The sequence below is a fragment of the Heliangelus exortis genome, chromosome 22 (assembly GCF_036169615.1).
Source record: "Heliangelus exortis chromosome 22, bHelExo1.hap1, whole genome shotgun sequence".
Taxonomy (NCBI): Eukaryota; Metazoa; Chordata; class Aves; order Apodiformes; family Trochilidae; genus Heliangelus; species Heliangelus exortis.
This window is the reverse complement of record NC_092443.1, coordinates 8039549-8063722: the sequence shown is the minus strand read 5'-3', so window position 1 is coordinate 8063722 and position 24174 is coordinate 8039549. Positions and strand designations below refer to the sequence as shown.

The following is a 24174-nucleotide window of genomic DNA, read 5'->3' as shown; positions in this document are numbered from 1 at the left end:
TTTAATACTTAACACTTATTTGACATGAGAGTAGCAAAAGCAAGTCTAAGACTGTAAGTGCTGTAATTTCTAAACACTGGACTTGATGCATTTTTGGGTCAAAACCATTATGATTTCTTTTTGCTTTTATTTTAAGATAACTCAGAATGGAAGGATGAAATATTATTAAAAAGAGAATGCCCGAGAGGTTTCATATCTGATGCAATAATTTGATTGTATAAGACTTGTTAAAAAACTTGTCATACTTTTTGAGAAACACAAAAGTATGAGCTGTGATTACCCCTGTTCTAATAAAATGCATCCTGATTTACATGCTAACAGGAAATGTGTATCAATGCCATGCAGAATATTATAGTGTATTCTGTGGGTTTTGGTTTTTTCTGTTTGTCTGCAGCACAAAGAAGATTAGAGGAACTTCAAAGTGCAATAGGAAATGCAGAGCAACAAGTTTTGAAAGTAACAGAGGAACTGCAACAACTGGAGGATGCTCTGGCTCAGAAAAAAGTATGCACAGAAGTTGCTACGTGAATAGCAGGGGAAAGCATTCAAAGCTCTGATGTAGAAATTCACTGGTTTTCTCCCCATTCTTTTTTAAAGGGAGGGTCCATTTTACATGTGTAAATCCATTTGTCACATAGCAGAAAAATCTTAGTTTTTTGATAGCTTGTGTGTAAATCAGCTGTCAGGGCAGGAATGCAGTTAGCTGCATGTTAACATGTTCCAAGTGATGCTGCTGGTGCTGGTTCACCTTCCCCAGAATGCTTTGGAAGAAAGTAAATACAGATTTGAGTACTGCAGTAAGTGAACCATTAGGGGTCACTGCATTAGCCTGCAGGAGATTTGAATTTGAATTTCTCCAATCACCACAAGCTTGGGGTTCTTGAGGTTTTAGACAGAGCAGGAGGTGACAGCCATGAGCAGCACCTGGGATGTGACACACATCTTCATGAGACAGAAAGTTCTTCCTGAGCCTCTCAGGATGGCTGTATGGATTGAACAGAGGCTGATTTACCAGAAAAGGCCTTTTGGGAATATAACTGAAGATTTAGTTCTGCAGCTAATAACAGCAGCACAACTCCATGCCTGGCAGCAAGAATTAATTATAAAACATTTATCAGCATTAAAATTGTATCTTCCGTTTTACCAACAACTGTCATAAATTAATGCTATTTTTAGTTTTTAAACTTGCTTAAAGATCTTATCTATATTTAACTTAAGAAGTCATAACTGGGAAGGGAAATAAACCATTACTGATAATCATCTTAAGACTGCAAGAAGGGATTATACAGAAGACTTTTGAAGTCTTGTTTGAAAAAAAAAAAAAACACTTTAGGATGATGGTTCTGGTGTTTCTTGGTTTGTAGATCAAAGACATGAAACTTAGAGTTACCATAAACCAATTATTTTTCTATTTTCTCTTTTTTTGAGAAAATCTTATGAGTTTTTGTTATCTTAATCTTAAGTAAAGAAGATTCAAAACAATAGATTTTTGTAGGCAAGCTGTTAGACCAAACTTAGCAGTCTGATTCAACTTTCAAGAACTTTTATCAGCTGTGTATTTCCAATTAAAGTAATTTACCCAAGGTCCTAATGCTGTCTCCAGATATCCCAGGCCAACAAGGAAAGCCTTGAGCAGCAGTTGAGTGAAAAGATAAAACTCTTGCATCAGCTCCGCAAGGAAGCTCTGGATCTGGAAAAACATCTGGAGAAACAGAAAAGAGAAATAGGGAAAAAGCAGAAAGAGCTTGAAGACTTGCAGAGTTCTCTTGCTTCTGTAAATCCTGAAGATCCAAGACATGTGAGTAGAACAAATCTCAAGTCATTTTTCAGTCACTGAGAAATGTGGTAGAGCCTCTTTTAACTGATTTTAGCAAGACAAGAGGGCACAAGAGGTCTCAAGTTGTGCCAGGGGAGGTTTAGGTTGGACATTAGAAAGAATTTCTTTCTGGAGAGGGTGCTCAGCCATTGGAATGGGCTGCCCAGGGAAGGGGTGGATTCTCCATCCCTGGAGATATTTCAAAAGAGCCTGGATGTGGCACTCAGTGCCATGGGCTGGGAACCACGGGGGGAGTGGAGCAAGGGTTGGACTTGATGAGCTCTGAGGTCCCTTCCAACCCAGCCAATTCTATGATAATATGATTGCCACTCAGTTGTGCCTATTTTATGAATGACACATTGTTTTGCTATTTATCAGCTTCTTCAGCTGCTATCAGTTGAAAATCATACAGCTCACTATTTAAAAAAGAAAACCAAACAACTTCAGCAAAACACACAAGCAACTAATTTTCACTGCAGTTGCTTTACAGCAGGTTACAAACTAGATCTCTGTGCTCTGCAAAAACATGATGTGCAGAGCCTTTGGGTGAGTTCTGAGTAAGAAATCCTTCAAGCACCTTTTTGTAGAATCTGGTCCATAAAAAGATGTATAGGTCTGTGTAAGTGCTGCAGGCCTGTAGCTGAGGTCTTGCTTTGTCAGAGAGCTCTTGCATTGGCACAAAAGTATCTTTGGAAGAGGTGGGACTACAGAAACTGCCTGGAGCAGCAGATGAGGCTGTCCTGCCCTGGAGATGTCTGATGATCATGTTCCAGCCTGTGAACTGCAGGCAGCTGAGGGCAGCAGCTTGGGCTTTCCACATCCTAAAGGCAGAACATATTTTCAATAAATAGTTCTAATTCTGAAGTTATTTAATGCTGTCTTTTTAGGGGAGCTAATGCTGCTGTTACTGTTAGAGTTGAGAAGGTCTCAGAGGTCCAGAGCAGCTGGAGCAAAGCTGGATGCAAGCTTGACAGTCTTTTTTTTTTTTTGATCTCCAGGAAACAAGACTTTTGATTTCCAAGTTATTAAACTTTGTTTTGGTACTGCAAACATCTACAGAAATTTTAAATCGAAATGAAATGGAATATTCAAATACATAATACTTTTTAAACAGTGTTTTTTAAAAACCTTAGGTCCTTTTTTTTTTTTTTTTTTTTTACATGGAAGCTTCTCAGGCCAGCTTGATGCTTTTAAGCACACAAAGCCTCTGCTCAGCTCCGGCTCTCAGCAGAAGCTTTGCAAACGCTTCGGAAAAATGCATTTTTTTTTTTTTTTTTTTTTCCTTCTCTCAGCAGTTCAGTGCTAGAGGAAGGGCAGTGCGGGGTTCAGGCGGGACCCCCCCGCCCCTCGCTTCAAATCACAACACAGGAAGCGGCAGCCGGGACCAACCCACCGCGGGGCGCGGAGCTCCGGCCCGGCCTCCCGCGGAGCCTCTGCTCAGCGCTCTCGGAGCGGAAGGTCCCGGTTCTGGAGTCAGATGAACTCTAGCTCAGGGGTGGGGCGTTTTGCAAATGTTACCGGAGGAAGAAAAGACAAAGGCGAAGCTGTAAGTGCCGGGGGTTCTTTCTTGTGGCATTCGGCAGCTGCACAAAATGACTCAGCAGCAGCAGCAGAGCCTCTGCTCGGGGCTGACTTGTTGGATTTTCCCCTTGGAAAGCTGCACGGGAGTTTGTCTTGAGCAAGGTGACAAACTGAACTGTGCTCGTGTGGATCTTAAAAACAGCTTTGGGTTGACTACAGTGAAAATACAGAAAACTGTGGTTTTACCCATTACTTTTGTTTGAGAAGCATCTTTAGAAGTGGTATTTCTGGGTACTTAAAATTTCTGCTGCTAGCTGAATTTACTTCTCAAGTACCATGAAAAAGGTGCATTTTATTACACCAGTGTAATTCTGATTTCTGGCATTTGAGCTGTAATTTCATACAAGTGAGACACATAGAGCACTGTACTGTGCTAATAACCTACTTTTGGATACAGCTGAACCACCCAGCTAACTTAATACTCAATGCATCAAGTCCTGACTGAAATCTGTGTGAGCTGCAGGTACAGTGTTAAAAAAACAAAACAAAACAAACTGCTGTAAGTAAATACTTGCTCTAAAGTTGGCCTGACTTGGTCACAGTTCCAAGTATTTTCCTTTGGGTGGTGACCTGACAAGTTCTAAAGCATCATCTGCTGCAAAGAGCAGGATGACAGGATTAAAGCTTCCAGAGAAATCATGTTTGTTCTTGACTGAAAGAGGAACTAGTACAACAAAAAGTGAAAGCAGTAAGAAAGGTAGTGGCTGTGACTAATAATTTATAAATGCAGGCCTTATTCATCATGTCTGGGCAAGGGGGAGACTACTGAAGGTGCTGTTAGTCACACAAGTTGCTTTTTTTCCTCTGGGATTTTTTGAAAAATAACAACAAAAAAACCAAACCCAAGCACCCCAACATGTGCTGCACTTGGGACTTTCATTGCTGTGAATGAGACACTGCAGAACTGAGCTTAAATATTTGGTTTGGCTTTTTAAAATCTGAATTGATGTCTCATTTTCTCAACTGTTAATTTACAGGCTCACATGAAAGCTCAAAAAGCAAGTAAAGAGCAGCAGTTTGAGGTAATGAGCAAACAGTACAAACAGCTTGAGAGTCGCCTGGATGAGATGCTCTCGAGGATTGCCAAGGAAACTGAGGAAATCAAGGACTTGGAGCAACAGCTCACTGATGGTAAATTTTTCTTTTTGTCTTAGTATTTCTTGAATCTTGGATAACACAACAGCTGCATTGAGGATTCAGTTTTGTTTAGCTATTGTTAACTGATCTGAAAGGACACTTTGTGTACTTTTTTTTTTTTTTCACTATATCCACCACACTTGTACATGGTTGGCAGGGGGTGGTTTGCAGGATTTTTTTTTTTTTTAAGACAGGGGAAGCAGACAACTCCTTTGACCATGTGAGTGACTTGCTCTGGGGTTCAGGATGAAAATGTCAAGGCAGGAAGGGCCTTGATCAAGTCTCAGCTGAGTGGTTTATTTGTTACTTAACATATTGATTGTTGTCACAGCAGAACAAAGGATTACTCTGGTTTTAATTGTGTGAGTGAAGTATTATCAATACATTTACAATGTCATTTTTTAAATTTCTACTTCAGATATTAATCTAAACTATTCAAGAGCTGTTGCATAGCTGGTACTCAAGCTGATTGAGATTCATTTATATGATTGTGGCCTCTATAGGAGTCTCTTTTACATTCTGTGCATCAGTTGGATCCTCTGAGTTTTGGAAACTGACTTGAAGAGGCAGTTTTGTTTGCTTCATAAGTGTTTTCTTGACTGTCTCAAATTCGTTTTGTATTTCTGCAGGTCAAATAGCAACAAATGAAGCACTGAAAAAGGATTTGGAAAGTATTATAATTGGATTACAGGAATACCTGGAAAGTGTGAAATGTCAGGCAAAACAAGCCAATGATGAATGTAAGGAGTTGAGGAAGGATAAAGAATCTCTGCTGCAAAGAGTGGCAGATCTAGAGAAGGAAAGAAACAACCTGGAAGTAGCTGCCATGGATGCAGAAAATATGAAAAAAGTAAGGCTTAATGCTGTTTATTTCTAAATTCAAATAGGTAAGAATAAACATGAAAATACTGAGCAAAAAAAAGACCAAATTTGGAACAGCAAAGCATAGTTCCTTAGGCAAAATATCTTTTTTTTTAACTTCAGTTAGATGTGCCCATGCACATTAAGAGTGGAATTTGGCCTTCAGAACCAGTTACAAGAGAGACACTAAATCTGTACTTTATGGTAGATGTCTCAGAAATGCAAACTTTACCTTTCAGATGGTTCTAGGAGAGAACTTGCAGCTGATTTCAGAGTGAGTTGCATTAGTGTCACCAGCTGAGGATGTGCATGTTATCAGCTTGTGTCTGTCCCATCAACCAGTTATTTAAAGAGATGTCTCAGTATGCTGAGAAGTTTTATGTAAACCTTAGGACCAGGAGCAAATGTGCATCACTGCAGGTCACACCTCTCTCACCTGAGTGTAGATTTTTGGACTGTGTCACAGCAGCAGCACTGAACTTGGACTTGAACTTGGAATGTTCAGTGGTCAGGGTCACTCTGTTCTCATCTGTCACACTGATGTTGAGTCTCTGAGGAACAGAGGAAGAGAGACAGTGTAGTCCAAGAAATCCTGGCTATCCTGTGTGTTTCTAAAGTGTGTGTAAAATTCCAGGAAATTACAGTGCTGCAGAGTGCACTCCAGGAGCAGCAAGAAATGAATGAATCCCTTCAGGATGCACAAGGGGACATCAGGGCCTATGAGGCTGAACTGGAAGCCCAGCTAAGAGACAGAGACACTGAAGCCAAGCAGCAAAAAGAAGAATTGGAAAGGCTGAAACACCTTAGCCAAGTAAGAGCAGAGCTCTTGTGCTGCCAAAGGGAAACCTGCCCTGGGACAAGGGACAAACCCAGCTTTCCTCCATGCCACATCTCCAGCAGTGACTTGCAAAAAAACTCTTAGGAATTATACCTGTTATTTTTATACCCATGAATTAATCTGAGATGTTTGGAGTTCTGTTGGTTTTTATTTTTTGTGTGTGTGTTTGGGTTTTTTTTGGTTTGTTGGTTTTTGTTGTTTGGTTTTGTTTGGGGTTGTTTGGTTTTTTTTTGGTTTGTTGGGGTTTTTTTGAGACTTTGTCACGTTGTTATTGTTTCAAGAAATACAACTGTTGGGTATTTGGGTGACAGATTAGGTTGGGAGTGGTGATCCTAATCTGAAGTTTTTCTGTTTGCAGATGGAATTGTCAGCCCTGCAAGCTGAACTGGAAAAAGAAAGGCAAGCATTAGAGAATGCTCTGACCAAAGCACAACTAGCAGAAGAAAAGGAGCAACAAAATTACAAGCTTCTTTCTCAGTTTAAACAATTGCAGGTGAGGTATTTGTTGCCTTCAAAAAACTACCTGTTACCCACTGTTTCCCTGCTCCTTTGGGGCAAAGGGGTAACAATTTTAAAAGGTTTTGTATGAACCTTGTTTTGAAGTTCAGTAGTAACTTTCCTGACTTTTAATTTTCCCAGACACCCTACACCATAACCTTTTATCTATTTTAGGTGTTTAGATTGACTTTTGAAATTATTTCAGAGCTGCTCAGTTCTATCAGAGGGACTGATAAATTGTATCTTTGTTTCCTACAAGCTTCATCATGTCAGTAAGAAAAGTATTTGGATAAAGAAGAAAAAATTGATGTGATCCCTAAAGCAGAACTTACTGCCTCTGTTTAAAGCTGTGATCCTGAGGAATCTTGCTGAATTGCCACAAAACTGTTATGGATAGGTAGTGTGACAGGATTCTGTGTGTCCCTGGGCTTTGCTTCTGTAAAAACAGAACTTCTTCAGTTTAAGGAAAGGATTAGTTCATTCTTTTAATTGGCATTTAAATATTTCCAACATAAAGAAAACTGCAAAGCAAAGATTTTTTTTTGAGTTTTCTTTTTTTGTTGTAGATATTTGTTCAGGCCTGAAAAAAATGTTTGGATTCTTTATTAAGAAAACAAACAAAAAAACCACAAAAAAACAAACCAAAAGCAAACCAAACCAAAACACCAAAACTACCACAAACTCTTCCTTATAAAACCAACCCAAAACAAAACCCAGCAGTAACAAAAACCCTGAAACAGATCTGGGCATTAAAAAATTCTGCCTTTCATTGCTTGTGTGTTGGCTTACTTACAGTTGTGTTGATGAGTTGTGTTTTTCTGTCTGTTTGTTGTTTGGTTTTGGTCTTTTTTTTTTTTTTTTAGGGAGACAATAATCTCCTGAAACAACAGCTTAAAGATCTCCAGAATCAGCTAAACCACGTGGTTGGTAACTTAATTCATCCTGAGGAAGTCTTAGCTCGTATAAATGAGCTCAAGCAAAAACTTCAGGCAGGAGCTGGAGAGATTAAGTGAGTAAAATAGAAGTAGAGTGTTAAATTTGTGCATGTCAAAGGGGAAAGTGTCTGAGAGATAACAAACAAAGCCAAGGGTATAAATAGAGTTGGCTGCACTTGGATCCATTTACATTGGATGTCTTAAACTTGCATTATTGCATTAGGCTTCATTCTTTCTGTACCTGGCATCATAATTTCAAATCACTGATTTCTGTCTTTGAACTCGGATTGTTTCTCTTTCAGGTGTCAGAATTCAGCTGATGTTTTAGGGCAAAGCCTTGGAAATCTGCAGAGAGAACTGAATGACATCCTTGCTGGTGCTCAGAGGGAAAAAGAAAAAGCATGGGCTAAACAGAGACAACTGCAGGAAGAAATGGCATCCCAGCAGGAAAAACTGGAAGCAGTGCAGGAGAAATACAGACAGGCATGTATCAGAGCAACAAAAACAAGAGTCAGATGATTTCAGCTTAGAGAAATGTAACTTGCAGCTGAATGATCAAGTTTCATTACAGTTGGCATCCTGGGGTGCATTAGAAAGGGTGTGGTTAGTAGGTCAAGAGAGGTTCTCCTCCCCCTCTATTCTGCATTGGTGAGGCCACACCTGGAGTATTGTGTCCAGTTCTGGGCCCCTCAGTTCAAGAAGGACAGGGAAGTGCTTGAAAGAGTCCAGTGCAGAGCTACTGAGATGATTAAGGGAGTGGAGCATCTCCCTTATGAGGAAAGGCTGAGGGAGCTGGGTCTCTTTAGTTTGGAGAAAAGGAGACTGAGGGGTGACCTCATCAATGTTTTCAAATATGTAAGGGGTGAGTGTCAGGGAGATGGAGTTAGGCTTTTCTCAGTGGTGACCAGTGATAGGACAAGGGGTAATGGGTGTAAATTGGAGCATAGGAGGTTCAAGTTGAATATCAGAAAAAATTTTTTTACTGTAAGGGTGACAGAGCCCTGGAACAGGCTGCCCAGGGGGGTTGTGGAGTCTCCTTCACTGGAGACATTCAAAACCCACCTGGACACGTTCCTAGGGGATGTACTCTAGGGGGCCCTGCTCTGGCAGGGGGGGTTGGACTAGATGATCTTTCGAGGTCCCTTCCAACCCCTAGGATTCTATGATTCTATTCAAACAAACAAAAAAAATCCTTCCTCTCTTACTTTGCAAATCTGTAAAGTCTTACCACTTTGTAGTTTTGCTACCCTCCTCCTCTGAGACCCACTACTTGGTATTCAGGTAGCAATGGAGTCTAATTCTTATTTATTGTCTTTCTTATATTTGCCTGATTATTTAATGGATTAGAATTAAGACTGATGTGTCTCAGAGGCAACAAAGAGTTTAATTATATGTAGAAAAAGAGATACAGTAACCACAAAAGGTCACCATACAGACTAATACCAAAATAACTTTTAAAATGTAACAGAGTGGCAAAGCAGTTCTCTTTCCTTTCTTTCTTGGTACAAAGTTTGCTGGTAACTGCATTTCCCACGAAGTTTTTTCATTAAAACTGAATGAGTTTTGGTTTAAAAATAATATATTTCCAGCTGCCCATTCTGACTTATTTCACTTACAGGTTAAAGCTGAAAACAGGCAGAATAAGAACAAGGTCCATCAGTTACAGAATGAAATTCAGCATTTACATGAAAAAATAAAGAGCATGGAAGAAATTCAGGGCCTTGCTGACCAACAGCTCCAAGAGGCAGATGAAGAGAAAGAAACTATTCTTGCTCAACTGGAAGATTTGGAGAAAAGGGTATGAAGGAATCTATGCACTGTGTTTGACTGCTCAGGAAAAAAAGATTCAAAAGCTTCCAAATTATTTTGCTATCTAAGACAGATGAAATATACAGAAAGGAACACAAAAGTTAAATTACAGCATCTTTCTTTCCCTTAAATTTTATTGGTTGTCCTTGCTTGAGTGTTTATGTTACTTCTGTGCACACAAAATGCCCACAGAAAGCTTTTCTTCCTTGCTGCTTTTTACCTACTGTTTTCTTGGCTTTCAGAAAAAAACAGAAGATGCCAGGGCACAAATGCAATTTGTCAGTCTAGATAAAGAACTAAAGGAATTAAAGAGAGCAGTCATTACTTCAGATAAACTGGCAGCCACAGAGCTCTCCATTGCTAAAAATCAGCTGAAGGCTCTTCATGGGACTGTGCTCAGAATCAATCAGGAGAGAGCTGAGGTAAAGCAACATTGGTAATTAATTAATTGCTTGTCTACAAGTGGTGCTTTCTAATGCCATCATAATCATGTTGCTTTTCAAACTGAGCTTCAAAGCATCATTTGCTGTACAGGAGCTCTTGCTTTGGACGTGGTGTCAGCTGGAAATGGAGCAGATGAATATCTGAGTAAATCTGGGTATGGACTTGCTGAGTGTTAATGAGGAAGAAGCAAGTTGAGTCTCTTATTAACTAAAAATCAAACGAGATTATACATTGTTGCACACGATAGAAAAGCAGCACAAGAGACAACTCAAGTTTGTTCTTAGACTTCAAGTTTTTAGAAACTTTGGCTACATACTTGCATATCCTCCTAGAAACACCATAAAGTTGAAGGAGAAACATTATTTTCCATAAACTTGGCCAGTTTCTGGGATTTCAGAACAGACAAGTGCTGATACTTCTTACTGGTCAGCTTTTCCCAAAGCTGCACGAGACAGCTGCAAGCCTGTGAAATATTTTTGTAAACTAAAGCTCAAACTAAAATTTCAATTTTAGGAGATTGAGGAAGCTGAAGAGTTCTGTGCTGAGGCAGCTCGTGCAGCCCAGGATCTTGCCAAAGCAGAAGCAGAAATAGAATTGTTACAACAGCTCCTCAAAGAGAAGGAAGAACAAGTAGGTTGTAGTGATGTTTGCTCTGTATCTTATGAGGATAAAATACTTAAATCTATTTGTTCAATGAGTTTTTGAAAATGCCACTTTATAGGTGCCTGCCCTGCCCTTTTCCCTCAAGTTTTCCCAAGCCCCTCCTCACCTGACATCTGCCAAAGAACAAACTGAAAACCTCACTGACTGGAGCAGCTGAGTTTTCAGGGAATCTTTGATCTCTTCCCTGTGTGTGACCATGGCCATGCACCGAGGGGATGGCAGAAACAATTTTTTTGCATCATCAAATTATATCCTGCACTTTGCTGAATGAACATTTTTGTAGAGGTGGATGGGCACATTTAAAAGGTTTGAACACAATCTAAACTCAATGCTTTGCTTTTAAACTTCTATTGAAACAGCTTCAGCATGAAATGGAGAAAGCTGGGGAGAAGACACTTTCATCAAGTACTCTGAAGCTTGAAATTGAGAAACTGCATGAAACTGTGGAGCATCAGAGAGCAGAACTTGAACGTTTAAGGTGGCTGCTGGACAACACTGGGCCAGGTAATCTCTCTGTTTTCTCTCCACTCCTTGCACATAAACATGGATGCAAGAGACTTCACTTTCTCTCCAGATTTCTCATTGTTTGATTTGAGAAGGTGTTCAGAGCTCTGGAAGTTTATTCTAGAAGAATGTGCCTCATGTGCCTGTGATTAATTTACAGATAACAAAGATGAAATTGACAACTTACAAGATGAAATTGCAGCACTGAGGAATGTGCTTTCCCACCAGAATGATTACATCACCAGCATAGCAGATCCACTGAGAAGAAGGGGATACTGGTATTACATGCCCTCATCACAGGTCAGAAATAAAAATCCTGTACATGGAAAGTCATTGGATACAGAAAAGTCCAAGTTAAGAGAGGAACTTAAAAATAGTGGCTGGCATATTAAGAGAGAGACTTCAACACTTACATAAATGACAAAGCCTCTTACTGTGTGGTAGGAAGAGGAATCTGGTGTACAAAAGATTTGTAGACAACTATTCATAGAGCAGTACTGTAAATTCATTTGGGTAAAGGTTTATAAGGGGACATTGCAGACAAACATTTCTTGCAAAGCAGCATTTGTCTAAATTTAAGAGAAATCCTAGTGAAATGTATCTAAAACCCTTTTTAAAGCAGCTTCATGTTTGCAAGTGAGGGAAAGCAGAGTATCTGTAGCCCCTTCTTGGAAAATCAGTGCTTTGAATGTACAAATGTACAACATTTTTACAGCAAGTCATTTCTTTTACATGATTTGTTATTTCCTGATTAACATGCATTCTTTTTTTTTTTTTTTTTTTTTTCCCCTTAGGCTTCAACTCCTGCTTCCCAGAGCACAAAAGATTCTGGAGTTTGTTTACAGTGTTCTGGGCCATCCCCACCCAGGAGAGGGTGTGGTCAGGACAGGCAGGGCAGGAAGGAAGACTTGCCCAATCCAGGAGGATGTTGGGTTTATTCACCACTCAGAAATAGGTTGTACAAAGCCAGTTCTGGTAAAGGTAAGTCAGTCTTGTGTTCTCAAAACGTTCTGGAGTATAATAAAGATGGATTTGCTTGGAGTTCAGAGTGACTTTATTTTTTTCTGTTTATGAATGAATTAGAAATGTTTATGACTGTTGAACTCATTCAGTTTAAGCAGTGTGCTATTTTGAAATGTGCACTGGAAGAATACCTTTTACTGGAAAAGTGATTTAAAATAACTTTTTCTTTCTTTCTTTTTGGTAAAGATAGAAGAGCAAAACAAGATAGTCAAGGAAATGAAGAAACTCATGTACCCACAGACCCTCCCTTTGTGCCCCCCCCAGGCACAGTGATTTACACAGTCCTCCCAGATGGTGCCCCTGTGCCCCAGGGAATGGTGGTTTATGGCCCTCCTCCTGCAGCAGGAAATGGAGGTTCCATTGCTCCTGGATCTGTCATCTATGGCCCCCCTCCTCTGGGAGCCCAGGTTGTTTATGGCCCTCTTCCTCCACACTTCACTGTCCCACTCATCCCTCTTGGAATGCTTCACTGCAATGTGCCTGAACATCATGAGTTGGTAAGATACAGAGCTGGGAGGTGCAGCTTTAACCACAGCAGCTCTAAAAAGACAAAAACCTGCTTTTCACAGAGCAGATCAGTCCAGTTTTTCAAAAAAATTTATCTCTGCTAGGAGGGCTCTGCATGGTGAGGCCACACCTGGAGTATTGTGTCCAGTTCTGGGCCCCTCAGTTCAAGAAGGACAGGGAAGTGCTTGAAAGAGTCCAGCGCAGAGCTACTGAGATGATTAAGGGAGTGGAACATCTCCCTTATGAGGAAAGGCTGAGGGAGCTGGGGCTCTTTAGTTTGGAGAAAAGGAGACTGAGAGGTGACCTCATCAATGTTTTCAAATATGTAAGGGGTGAGTGTCAGGGAGATGGAGTTAGGCTTTTCTCAGTGGTGACCAGTGATAGGACAAGGGGTAATGGGTGTAAATTGGAGCATAGGAGGTTCAAGTTGAATATCAGAAAAAATTTTTTTACTGTAAGGGTGACAGAGCCCTGGAACAGGCTGCCCAGGGGGGTTGTGGAGTCTCCTTCACTGGAGACATTCAAAACCCACCTGGACACGTTCCTAGGGGATGTACTCTAGGGGGCCCTGCTCTGGCAGGGGGGGTTGGACTAGATGATCTTTCCAGGTCCCTTCCAACCCCTAGGATTCTAGGATTCTATGATTCTAGGATTCTATGATTCTATGATTCTATGTGAGAATGTTGTCCCAGTGCTAACAGTTTGGGCTTTGCTGTCTGTAGCTGCTCCTGGGTCTCAGGAGAACTGAACTAGAAAACAGGTGGTGATTTGTTGTGTATTTCTTGTATGTAGGAGAGTGAAGTGTCCAGGCTGGAAGACACAGTGTGTTATCTGAAGTCTCGGAAATACAAAGATAAATGGTCAGAGGCAGCTGAGCAGAAATGGCAAAAGGAAGTGGAAAAACTGCATCAAAATATTGAGGGACTTCTGCATGAGAGAGAAGAGTTGGAGCATGAATTAGCAGAGCTACAGAGAGCAGCTCAAAAGCATAAACGCAGGTAAGGATATTGTGCTAGAAGGTGTTTAAAGGAAGCAGGTAAAAATACCTTAACTTTTTTTCCAATAAAAGTCAATTTTGACTAATTCACAATTAATGTAAACGGACTGGAACTTCAGGAGGCTCCGTGTCTCTGGTTTTCTGTATTTTAATTGTGTATCTTTCTGCTTGACCTTTTAGGGACTTTATTGAAGGATACACTGACAACCTTATAGCAGAACTGCAGTTAGAAAAATCTCTTAAGCACCATGAAGATATTGCAGATGAAATTGAATGTGTAGAGAAGACCCTTCTGAAGCGACGAGCAGAGCTCAGAGCAGCAGATCAGCTGCTGGCAGAAGCTGAGGTGGAACTGGAGAGCACACGGGGGAAAGTAAGCAAAGCCCTAACTCTAGTGCAGAGGGAGCTGTGTTCAGGTGGTTTTAGGCAGAGAATTTTAGTTTGTCTTAGAAGTTTTATTTTCACTTTCACTCTTAAAATGCTTCTATTCGAAAATAAAGCCATGGGGTAACCTGTGCTAAAAGAGAATGTTGGTAGTGCCTGCCAAAGAGGGGGAAGTTTTTCTGGAGAAAGGGTTCTGGTTTGTGTGGGGGAAAGGTGAGGTGTAATATTAAAGTCAGGAGGGGTCCTCTTTAGTCAGCTAACTAGTGCAGGTTTTGGATATGGAAAGCATAAGATGGGAATGCATTGTCTCAATAATCTTGAATTTTTACTCTAGACTAAAGACACTATCCAAAAGTACAATCATGCCAAGCAGCATTTGTCCCGTGCTGAAACTGAGGCAAAGGAGCTTGAGCAAAGGGCTCAGGAAATGGCCATTAAAGTTGTGAAAGCAGATCAGCAATTCAGGTACACTCTTCTCCTGGATTTGTATCAAATGGGGATGAAAAGAACAAAAAGATTTTAAAGATTCTTTTAAATATCAAGGGAGTGCTTTTGGAGAGGGAGAGCTGTTAAAGTGTTAATATGAAAAGGCATAAATGCTTCTTCAGGTTATTACAGGCAGATACAAGGGATTTGGAACAGCAGAAGAGGGAACAAGAAGGTGTTTTGAAGGAAATCAACAAAATGGTGGCTGCAAGAGACTCTGAGTTCCAATCATTAAACCAAAAGATGGAAATGCTGACTGAAAGGTAACTGGGTTTAATTTCCAAAAACTGTATTAGATAAAAGACAGATGTCCTCTTCCAATAAGTTGCTGCCTAAGGTATTATTTCTTGTAATTTGTGTTGTTATCCTCACTGTCAGTCTTCAGAAGCTTCAAGGAGATGTTAAAGTTGCAGAAGGCAATGAAGAACATCACCTCCAAATCCTTAGAGAAGCTGAAAACCTTCTTCAAGGCAAGAAAACTGAACTGGAAAGATTAAAAGATGAGGTAAGGCTTATTTTACTTACTCTGGACTAGGAATTTTGTAGTTTTTGATGTAAGTGAAAGCTGAGAAGAGTCTTAAGTTCTGAACTGCCTTGTCTGACAGATTTAATTCTTAAGCTTATTTTAATATTGGTAATTTGAATTCTTTGTGTGTGTGTGTGTGTCTGTTTTGTCTCTTACTAAGTATGATGCTGGTGTTTCTGCATAATAAATGCTATTGCAGAGCTCTTTGACAATCCTTACTGCATTTCTGAATAAGAAACTTAAATCTCTGAGGCACTGGACTGCACTGTTTAGATCAGAGCTTAATCTTTAGTATTAACTTTGCTGTACAGGGTTTGCAAATGAAGTTCACTGCTCTGAGGGGATCCTTGTGTTACATGGCTCAAAGAAACCTCTCTGGCAGGGGCACAGTGTGCTGCAGGTGTGCATCTAGAAAAAGAAAAGCCTTCACATGCTGCTGATGTTAAAATTCTACATTGTAGGTTACTGCTCAGCAACAAGAGCTCTTGTTTCTGGAGAAGCAATTAAATCAAAGGAAGGAAGAGCTCCAAGTTCTTCAAGACTCTATTTCTCAAAAGAAAGGGGACCTCAGAGAAGTACTTCGAGATGGAGAGAGTGAAGCAAATGAAAAACTGTGCCAAATAAGAGTAAGAGTTCTCAGTTCACTATAGCAGCAAAAAAATAAGGATCAAAAACATTCCATAAAGTTGCTGCAAAATCAGTTTTCCTTTCTATCACCTCCCAAAACCTGCTGCAACACAGAACTAGCAAGTCTGCAGTTTTATGTGTCTAAGAGCTTGGTCCAGGTACACAAATAAGTAGAACTCCCTGGTTCCAGTCATACAGAATTGGCCCCTTGTGAGCTAAATTATATTAAATAATTTCTGCAAGATAAATAACAGCATGACTTGCTGTTGCTGAGTCAAGCAGCTGCTAAAGCAAATCAGTCTGATCAGTGTGTGCAAAACACAACAAGGCTGGCATGAGTCAGCTGTCTGTCCCCATTTAGTTAGGAAGGATTCTGTACTTCCTTTCTTTGGAAATAAAAACAGAGTTTCAAGGTTAATTATACTTTGTGGGGTTTTATTGTGGGGCTTCTGGTCTGCTTTTCTGTCTTATGGCCTCCCTATTGTAAACTTAAATGATGGTGTTATGGTCAGAATTGTAGATCAAAATTGCAAGATTTGCAAGATTAAACTGTCAGCAAGCAAGGCTGTAACCTAAATATTTCATTTTTTATCTGTTTGGTTGCACCATTAACTGTAACTGAAAACTCTGGAATGAAATTGACCAGAACATGGTTATCAGACTCTCTTCCTTTTATAAATATTTAGAACTTCTATTTAAAGGAAAGCTATATTTAAAATGGCAAATAGTGGCATGCCTTGAACACTGATTTGTTTCTACAGGAAATAAAACTACTTCTGGAAGAGCTTAATGGTGAGAGGAAAGAACTGGATGTCCAGATTAATGAGAGGAGAGCACAGCTTTTATTCATAAAGAAGGATATTGGAAAAGAGGAGGAAAATCTTCAAGGAATACTTGGACAAATTACCAGGCATAAGACAGGTATCTGCCTGGCTTTACTAGAGAGTATTTCCTGTGGATTGGAAAGAAATGGATTCTAAGTTCTTCACTGCACATTGCTGCAGCCTTCTGTTCCTCACTCCTTTTTAAATACTCTGAATGACTGCAAAGAAAAAAGTCCTGCAGTGCTTGTAGTTTCTACAGAGCTGAGAGACATCTTTGGCTGAGGTTGAGGCAGAGCTTTGGGCTGCTCTGTATTTGGGAGCTTTTCATGCCAGAGAGAAAGATGAACAAACCACCTGTGAGGGGTGATGAGTTCAGCTCAGGTTGGAGCACTGTGTGGTCAGCAGGCAGCAGCTCTTTGTGCTGCATTCACAGAAGAATTTTGACATTGTGAGGAAATGGAGGAATCTCCTTCCAAGCAGCTACATCCCATCAGATGGTGGGGAGAATAAGCAGTGGGAGTTTGCAACTGTTTTACTTTTTCTGAAAGTACTTTTTCTTGGGTTGTTTTTTAGCCAGCCACTGTGTCCCAGACTGGCTCCCTAGGGAGCAGAGAGAGCAGGAGTCCTATCAGATAAAAGCTGCTGTGTCTGACGTAGCAGTTGAGAATGTGAAGAGTTTTTACAGGCTTGATACCATTGTACTTGCTCTTAATTTTTCCTTGGTACCTTTTCTGCAAATGGAGGGCATTTGCTGTGCTTGTAATAACCTGTTTCTTTCACCTTACTAGAATTGAAACATGTTCTGGAAATGCTGGAGCTTGAAAATAATGAACTTCAAGGTTTGAAACTACAACATGACCACAAAATCAATGAGCTAGAAAAGGCTCAGGTTGCAATTCTAGAAGTAAGTATTTCTTCTGTGGTTAATACAGTGACTGGGAGATCTGCATGTTCTGTGCTTCTGTTAAAATCTGGGTAACAGAAGTCCCTGCACTTTAAATCCATCGTTTTCCAGTCTGATTTCAGCTTATCAAAGAAAAGTCTTAAGTCTGCATAATCCCTGTAAAATAATGGAATTGTTCTGGTGCATGTGAGGGAGAGAAGGCAAAAAGACAGAAGGCTCTTCTGAGGCTGCAGAAGGATGAATATTGTTTTCATGGCATTAGCTTCCAGTTTTTTAATCTGGATTCTCTGTCCTCACTTGCACAGAGTACCTGTGGAAGGCAGTTTATTAACTCAGCTGGATGATCTTCTCTACCATTAAGAAAGTATTTAAGCTCAGCCAGTCTCTTATCTTTTTGAGGAATTCAGCTTTGCTGCCAGGAGGCAGAGATCAGTGAGCAGCATTCCTTGGGCAGTCTGATGGCAGCTGCAGGATGGCTGGGTCAGACCTGCCCTGACTCAGTGTGCAGCTCCAGAAAATCTGAGCATTTCTAAGCATGAATGAGCAGCTGCTCCCGGTGCAGACAGGGAAAAGAACATGGGATCTGCTTGGTACCTTTCTGTTACCACACTTCAAGTCACCTGAGCATCCTGCAGCTCTTCAAGAGGTGATTCTGTGAAAATCCTGCCATGAGGGGATGTGCTGCTCTGCTGGGGGAAAAAGGGTGGTTAAATTATGATGGAACAAGGAATTGCACCCCTGTCTTCCAGTCCTCGTGCTTGTGTTCACCCTCAGCTTCCTCATAACTGCACTCTGATCCATCTGGCCCCCCAGGCACTTACCCCCTGTAACAGTGCAGGAGCTGCATGTGACCCCTCAGACTGAAACCTTTCTAAACCACTGCACCAAAGATGTTGGTAACTTGTTGAGCTCCTTGACTGTACAACTGTGCTGCTCACAATGCCTTCTTTTGTAGGAGAAGTTAAAGCTGGAGAAGATTCAGAGATTATTTCAGTGTCAGCAAGGGGAAGTGGATTGGCAGGAACAACTACTTGAGAAAGACAGACAGAAGAACCAACATCTGGTTTCTCAAATGCACACTCTGCAAAACACCATTGAGTCTCTGAATAAGGAAAAGGAAAAGCTTGAAGAAAACTGTCAGGCTTTGGAAAAGAAGTTGTCACAAGCTAGAAGGTGGGAGGGGAAATATTCTGCAGAGATCAGAAGTGCTGGGAAATGCCTTGAATGTCTGTTTGTCATAATGGAAAATAAAATCTAGCTGTAACTGGGAGGTGCCCAATTATTCAGAATATGCCATTTCTTGTATCCTCTGGAGGTTTTACTTTAACATGTATATAGCAGACTTAGAGGAAATATTCAGCAATTAATGAATGCACCAGCATTTGTTATTTCATGGCAATGCAATGAGAAGCATTACAAAAAGCAAGGTGCAGAGTCTTGGGGCAGCTGTTTCACTCTCACAGCTACATGGTGGCATCTCCATGAGCCAAGAAAACCTTTACTGAAATGCAGCCTTTTTTAGAGTCCTCACCAAGTTCTGCCAACAAGCTGAGAATACACCTTGACATTTTACAGAGATTTAACAGCTACTGAAGATACCAGCAGAACTGTGTTGTCCAATGTAGAAAAAATGGAACTGGATGTTAAAAACCTGAAGCAGGAGGTAGACCTACTGAACAACCATAAAAAATCACTAAATGGAGACATTATTGTTGTACAAAAGGACCTTCAAGGTAAGGATTAATTTTTGCTTTTAAGCTGTAACCTATTTTAAGAGAACTTGTGTTAAAAGACTGTAACTGTACAGAGTGATATTAAATATCTAACATGCTCAAATATCTCCAGGCAGAAAGTATTTAACATGGTGAAAAGATAGAAATTTTAGAAAACTTGTCTATTGCTTGTTCTTTATTTGTGAAAACAGATTATTTTATTTAGATAGGCATTTCAAATTTGCTAATGGAGAAATTTTTGTCACCAAATATTTTTCTAGAAAAAAAGGAAGAACTGGAAACACTGAAAAGAGAATTAAATGATTCCAGGCAACAGCTTCAGCTGGTAGAACAGGTTAGTTTGGGGGTTTTTTTGTCTTCTAACTTTATCTGGTGGTTCCTATTTTGTTAATTCCCTCAGTGTCTGGTTGAAACAGGAGGTCAGGGGTGATGGGTCGTGGTCTTTCCAATGCAAACCTTTCAGCCAGAGAGCTGCTCCTCTCACCAGTTCTTTGTCACCTGAGTTCATGTTCTATATTGCAGGATTTGAAAAATAATACAAGACATCAAGATGAGTTGCTAAGAGAGCAGGCAGTCCTGAAAGAAGATATCCTGGAGTATTTAAGGAAACGTAAGGATTGCCAGGAGAGACAGAAAAAGAGGGAGAACCAATTGCAGCAGCTCCAGAAAGAGATCAAAGAGAAGGAAACAGAACTGGCCAAACAAGAAGTGGTAATGAGTCTGCTGACTTGCTTCAATTTTTTCCTGATCTCTAACAGTCCAAACCCTGCAGTTCTTTCAACACTACCATGCTTTAATTCCTATAATGTTTTTTGGTGGTGGGATCTGTTCTCACTGAGTTGGTACCACCTAAAGCTTAAAGGGGGGGTTGTTGTGTGGGTTTGTTTTTTTCTTGGCAGATTCTTCATCAGCTGAAGCAAAATGCAGAGCGTGAAGGAAAAAAACTGGAAGAATGCACTGCTAAGGTGAAAGATCAGAAAATACACTTGGAAAAGGAATTAACAGAGAAACAAAAGAAACTGGAGCAGGCAATAGCAAAAATAAGAGTGGCAGAAGAAAACCTTGGGAAGCTGGAAAAGGAGGAGTCCCGATGTGCAGCACTTGAAGAAACTGTCAGGAAAAGCAGTAAGATTTGATTGCACAAATAAATTGTGATTGTCTGTGGGTTCTAAATCTAATGAAATCAAGCAGGGTTTTGTTAAGCTCACTTGGTTTCTAATGCAGCACCTGGATTGACTGTATCCTTAAATTAACTTGCCAAAGAACAGAAATGTTATCCTATTGTTCTGTCCCCTCTCACCTTGTGTCAGTGTTTTTACAAACCATTGCTCAGCAGATGAATGTTTGTCAAATATCTGATGTGTATGAAATATGCCAAGATACTTATTTTTCTGCTAATTGGGATTGTTTTAAAAAAAATTTTAATTACAGAACAACAGCTCTCAGAAAAAGAATCACAATTACAACAGAAAACCAGAGAAATACAGTCTCTTCACAAAGAACTGGAAGCCTCCAAGTCTGAGCTAAAGCACCTCCAGGATCAGATTGCATCAGAGAGGAAAAAAGCTGAAAAACGAATCCTGAGTCTGAAAGAAGCCATGAAAAGGCAAAGGATGCAGCTTGAAAGAAAACTGCAGGTAAGTCCTGGCTGAGGGGAGATTGTCTGGGGAATTGAGTTATTTTTAAGCAGCAAAGTGATAGAACACCTATTTTTCTCATAGGAGGAATGAAGTAATGCATTAATTTCATGACTAGACAGAACATGAGGCAACCAAACTCAGATATTTCTAGATGGTGCTGCCAGACAGCTCTAGTTACTCCTATTCAATGCAGTTTCTGCCTTTTAACTTAAGAAATTGTGTTATGTGGGTTCTGTTGATCCATTTTTCTGCAGTGGATGCTCACAGTAAAAGGCAATCTTCCTGCCTCCTCTTAGGAACAAAAGCATGAAAATAATTGTTTGCAGAGTGATGTAGCAACTGCAGAACAAGCAGCACACAATAACCAGGAACAAGCTGAGCACCATATGAAGGACCTTGGCCAGACCCAACAGGACTACAGGGATCTCCAAACCCAGGTAGAACTGAGGGGCCAAATACAGATGGGTTTGAGGGAAAGCCAGGTCCTCCAGACAAGTTTATGTTGTACTGGGTTGTGCTCCTGTCTGCCCTATCTATCACAGTTAGAAATAGACCTACTTCAAATTGCCAGGTAGGTTTTCTCCAATCTAGGGGAAGTTTGCAGTAGGATCAGGCAGCTCCTGGTTTAAAAATGAAGAGAGCAGCTCCAGTCATGCAGGAGTTCCCAGTGCAGGGCTGCTGAGCTCCAGAGCAGGATTCCCTCCCTCAGCTCTCCAGGCCACATTTCAGAAATGAAACTTGGTCAATTATACAGAAAATGATACAGAAAAATCCCTCTGTTGCATTTGCAATGCAGCCAAGTGATGAGACTGTTCTGTGGTGCAGGTTAAAGCTCAGGAAGACCTGGAAAAGTGGCAAAGGGAAATCCAGAACACAGCAACATTGCTTAAACTGGAGGTTGAAGATGAAATCAGGGCAGGGTTTAAATCTTCAACCCTCTGCTCTCTGCAACCATCAGAAGGTTTGGAAGCATCATCTGAAGCTCAGGGTGGGCTGCAGTGTCAGTCTGGTAACTTGGAGACTGGTGTGTTTGCTGCTGCTGACAGAAGGCTTCTGGCATTGAAAGAAAAATTGGATTTTTCTCAAGTCTTCCTAATGGTAAAATGGTTTCAAAAAGTGGCTGTGGCTCCTGCTACAGCTGCCCGGGGCAGTGGTGGTACCTTGAGCTGTGACACTGTTGCTGAAAGTGCTTTTTTTGTTTCCAAAAGGATGAGCAGTGGCGTGGAGAGGCTCTGCGGGAACGGCTGCAGCACCAGGAGGATAGGCTGAAGGTGACAAAGCTCTTCCTGTTGCATCAATGTGTCCACTGGGTCCCTCCTAAAAATAATCTGAGGGACCCAGGAGTACAGGGAATCTTCTCCAGCTCTGGCTGCTCTGTACCTGATCAGAGTGTCTTTGGGTGGGAAGGGTAGAAGCAAGCCTAGCAACTGCTAATTCTAATGGTTAATTGGATTTTTGAGTATTCCAGCAAGATTTCCTCATTGACATCATTCTGTGGTAAATTAGCACCATGATGAATTACAGTTCAGGAGCACCTGCAATCACTTTATGTGATAAAGTGACTATAAAAATGAGTTTATTACTGCCTTGGGAGGAGGTGAACTATTTAAAAATAATTCACAAGCCCACTGCCATCTGCTTCTGGTTTGAGACTCATCACACCCCTTATGGCCTGACTTTAAGGTCAGCAAACTTAAACTCCAGTCCTGAAACTGCCCCTGGAACTGGCTCTAACTGGATCTAACCTGTGTTTAGGCTCAGCTCCAGCAGTGCCTGTCCAAGCAAGTGGAGGTGTTGATCAGAGGGAAGCAGCAGACAGAGGGCACCCTGCACAGCCTGAAGCTCCAGGTGGATGCTCTGGATGACCTGGTCAGCAGCACTGCTTCAGATTCCCTGCTTCTGACCCAAAGCTCAAGTCTGGTGTCCTTCCACGATGCCCTGAATTTAAGAGAAACACAGGTAATACTCAACTGTGTACAGGAATTCTAGATTTTAATAATTTTTAGCTCACTGGTAATCTATCTATGGTACAGCCATCTGCTCACCCTCTTAGAGGTACTGCAGGGGTTTCTGAAGCTGAGGTGATCATACTGTGCACTTAATGCTGTGGCAACAGCTTCTTTCAAAAGGGTACATTTCCCCAAAGGTTGTGTAGGAGTTTTTTTAACTCTCTTTGATTCTTTAAAATTTGGATTTTTTTGTGGGTTTTGTTTTTTGTTTTTTTGTTTTTTTAAGATTGGTGTGTCTCAGCTAATTGAAGACATTAATTAATTACTGACAACTTTTGCTGGTTTTTCTAGGCTACCCTGACACAAGTAGCACACTTCCCCAGCAGCCCAGCAGGGATTTCCATGGTGCCCCAGACTCTGCAGTCCTGCTCACGAGGAATTTCTCAGTGAAGCCCAGAGGGGAGGTGTGACAGGAGCCCTGGAGCTGAGTCTGTAGCCCAGGTGTGGGTCCTGGAGCCTCTTGTCCCTTTCCAGTGAAAGCCATTCCTGGGGTTGGTGTTCCAGCCCTTGATGCTGCTTTGGAGCTGAAAGGTGTATTTTCACCCTTCATTACCACCTTCTAAGGTTTCTACCTCACCATTTTACAAGCCTCTTCTAAAAAGGTATTTGCTACCACTAGCAGCCAGCTGGCTGCAGGGCCTGCTCTGTACTGTTTTTTTAGGATTAAATAACTGAGCTTTATGTATATAAGGTTTTTGGGTTTTTTTTAAAGTATTTTAAATGTGTCCAAAACAACAGCATCTATTTAAGTGTTGGTATTTGTCAGTTTCCACTTCTAAAATAAACCTTTTAGCAGGAAGTTTACCTGGTGTCAAATGCAAGGATGTTTTCAATCCAATTTTTTTTTAATACTTAAAATAAAATTCAGTGACTTAGTTTTTGTCTGGTTGGTTGGATTTTTTTTTTTCAAAGTTGGTCCCAAGGCTAGGCAGCCCTCCTCAGGACAGCAGTAGCACTCTGACCCCTGCAGCTCTTATTTGCCAAAGGTAAAACTTACACAACATTGGTATTTATGTGGTTGTTACTACTCCTGGCTACCATGTGTAAGCATCCAGCTCCCACTCTTCTCTCAAGGCTTTGCAACTTGCTCTTAACCAGTCGTGGAAAACCACTTGGTAACAGGCAGAACTCCACAAATTATCACGTGGCTCCTTGTCTGTCCAGCAAGTGTCACCTAGCAGCCATGGCACATTTCCCCAGTAGGGAACAAACACAGCTCTGACCTCTTTCCATCTTAAAGAACAGTTCTGGGCTCTAGAAGTGCCTCACAGACTCCTCTTAGGAGCAGCCTGTGTAGTTTTGATCACTTAAGGTCATTGTCAAGGTCAAACACAAGGAGTTAAAGCACAAATACCATCACTGCCAGGAATTCCTGCCTAACCTGGGGTAGTGCTCACATTCCTCTCCCACCAGGGTAATGAGATGCTT

At 40.9% G+C, this 24174-nt stretch overlaps 1 protein-coding gene across 9 annotated transcripts in view; it reads left to right on the top strand.

Moving 5' to 3' along the window:
- The window catches only part of CNTRL (centriolin), a 30601-nt gene extending 6979 nt beyond the window's left edge, over window positions 1-23622 (top strand). For 8 of the 9 annotated variants that reach the window (XM_071766343.1, XM_071766337.1, XM_071766342.1 and 5 more), the window contains 34 exons: window positions 395-504; window positions 1604-1798; window positions 4375-4528; window positions 5164-5384; window positions 6030-6206; window positions 6592-6726; window positions 7595-7740; window positions 7969-8149; window positions 9285-9464; window positions 9718-9897; window positions 10433-10549; window positions 10942-11086; window positions 11247-11386; window positions 11881-12071; window positions 12300-12606; window positions 13409-13614; window positions 13794-13986; window positions 14332-14462; window positions 14606-14746; window positions 14862-14988; window positions 15471-15635; window positions 16398-16557; window positions 17249-17364; window positions 18320-18537; window positions 18940-19097; window positions 19358-19431; window positions 19620-19808; window positions 19997-20222; window positions 20529-20734; window positions 21034-21174; window positions 21563-21835; window positions 21946-22008; window positions 22493-22696; window positions 23038-23622. In XM_071766343.1, coding sequence (XP_071622444.1) covers window positions 395-504; window positions 1604-1798; window positions 4375-4528; window positions 5164-5384; window positions 6030-6206; window positions 6592-6726; window positions 7595-7740; window positions 7969-8149; window positions 9285-9464; window positions 9718-9897; window positions 10433-10549; window positions 10942-11086; window positions 11247-11386; window positions 11881-12071; window positions 12300-12606; window positions 13409-13614; window positions 13794-13986; window positions 14332-14462; window positions 14606-14746; window positions 14862-14988; window positions 15471-15635; window positions 16398-16557; window positions 17249-17364; window positions 18320-18537; window positions 18940-19097; window positions 19358-19431; window positions 19620-19808; window positions 19997-20222; window positions 20529-20734; window positions 21034-21174; window positions 21563-21835; window positions 21946-22008; window positions 22493-22696; window positions 23038-23136 — 5669 coding nt within the window. In that variant the 3' untranslated portion in view covers window positions 23137-23622. Of the gene's footprint in view, window positions 1-394; window positions 505-1603; window positions 1799-3179; window positions 3363-4374; window positions 4529-5163; window positions 5385-6029; window positions 6207-6591; window positions 6727-7594; window positions 7741-7968; window positions 8150-9284; window positions 9465-9717; window positions 9898-10432; window positions 10550-10941; window positions 11087-11246; window positions 11387-11880; window positions 12072-12299; window positions 12607-13408; window positions 13615-13793; window positions 13987-14331; window positions 14463-14605; window positions 14747-14861; window positions 14989-15470; window positions 15636-16397; window positions 16558-17248; window positions 17365-18319; window positions 18538-18939; window positions 19098-19357; window positions 19432-19619; window positions 19809-19996; window positions 20223-20528; window positions 20735-21033; window positions 21175-21562; window positions 21836-21945; window positions 22009-22492; window positions 22697-23037 lie in introns of those variants that run through there. The other variant, XM_071766345.1, reaches the window with a different exon arrangement.
- Window positions 23623-24174: the final 552 nt, after the last annotated feature.